At 36.0% G+C, this 1,402-nt stretch overlaps 1 protein-coding gene across 2 annotated transcripts in view; it reads right to left on the reverse strand.

Annotated features, from left to right (window-relative positions):
- LOC117167457 (SAGA-associated factor 29) overlaps positions 1-974 on the reverse strand; it is a 92,017-nt gene extending 91,043 nt beyond the window's left edge. The window contains exon 1 of one of the 2 annotated variants that reach the window (XM_033352413.1): positions 770-974. In XM_033352413.1, the coding sequence (XP_033208304.1) occupies positions 770-808 (39 nt within the window). In that variant the 5' untranslated portion in view covers positions 809-974. The remainder of the gene's footprint in view (positions 1-769) is intronic. The other variant, XM_033352412.1, reaches the window with a different exon arrangement.
- Positions 975-1,402: the final 428 nt, after the last annotated feature.

Raw genomic sequence — 1,402 nt, forward strand, 5'->3', positions numbered from 1 at the left:
TTACTTAAGAAAATGTGAATTGATTTTCACTTATTATATGCGGTTTGGATTTTCCCGCCACCGTCTTTGAAACATTGCAATGTTTCACGAGACCTTGAAACTTTCATGATACTTCTCATTGAACCAAAGTTTCATGAAATTTTACAACCCTATGCATGCATGTAATTAAGAATCCTGCGAAATATTACAATCGCAAATTTAATCCATTTCTTTCAAATTGGAATCGAGTTATAAATAGAAGACCACCGAAGTTTTCAGATCGGCAATCTTCGTGCAGCAGAAAACCTGAGAAACCCGAATTTCGAGCAGTGCATTTTCGGCTTACACACGAACTTACAGCGGTAATCATGCACCTTCTGTTTTGTGGCTCCCAAACGGTAGGTATGGTGGGGGTAAATTTGTGTCAGGATCTGGCAGCTTTGAGCACTTAATGAGAACTCACAAGTGCCGTATCATTGCTTTTTCATTGGCAGGGAGGGTCCTTCGTTAAGCTTTCGGATTAAAATTTAGAAAGATTTTCTAATTTCAAAGTTAACAGCCTAAAACATTAAAATACGGAATCTACGGGTTTCGATTATTTCAAACATATCACTTTTTTAATGTTTAAAATGGGAATGAATATAACGTATCTCGCAAATGGAATGATATACGCCCGGTACGTGACGAATACAATAGGGCTATTATATGACCGTCGCATTACTCTTAATCCAAACTTTCTGTCGCTAGACTATTGTCAAATAATAATGAGACATCAAATTCAAAACTATACCTGTATTTGATGTGCGGCAGCATCTGTATTAAAAGGCATATCTGTTCATTCACATGTAAATAATATAACTATAAAAAGTAATCAAATCACTTTGTACTCTACAGACCGTATCGGGTACGTTCAAGACGACCACCCGTGTGAACCCATGATATTATATATGAACCGCTGTGTAAACCAGAACAAGAGGCGAAGTTTAGGAATGTACTGGAAGGTGTTGTTACGCTGAACGAGACCGAGTGGTCTCAACGAGACTAGGAAAGTTTGGCGCCAAATGTGAATTGTGAAGGCGTGAATATGAGGTTCTGTGAGTTTGTTATTTATGTTGAAATGGGAAAGCATAAGATGAAGGTTGTAATTGCTGCCATCGTATAAAAGCAATTATTATTGCAAACGATGATGCTGCCAATAGTTTTGAAAAATGATAAGGATAGTAAAGATTAGATGTTTAAAAGTTAGGTCATGCTGCTGTAAAAAGTGAAGATGACCTGTATTATCAAAAGCATCGAATTAGAAGATTAAGGCAATTTCATTACATACATTTTAAGGTAAATTTTAATTACAACTCAAGTACTTAGATACTTAAGGTTAAGTTATTTGCAGCCGGATAATTTAATTTGGTCTATAGACGAAATT

Source organism: Belonocnema kinseyi, chromosome 2 (assembly GCF_010883055.1).
Source record: "Belonocnema kinseyi isolate 2016_QV_RU_SX_M_011 chromosome 2, B_treatae_v1, whole genome shotgun sequence".
Classification (NCBI taxonomy): domain Eukaryota; kingdom Metazoa; phylum Arthropoda; class Insecta; order Hymenoptera; family Cynipidae; genus Belonocnema; species Belonocnema kinseyi.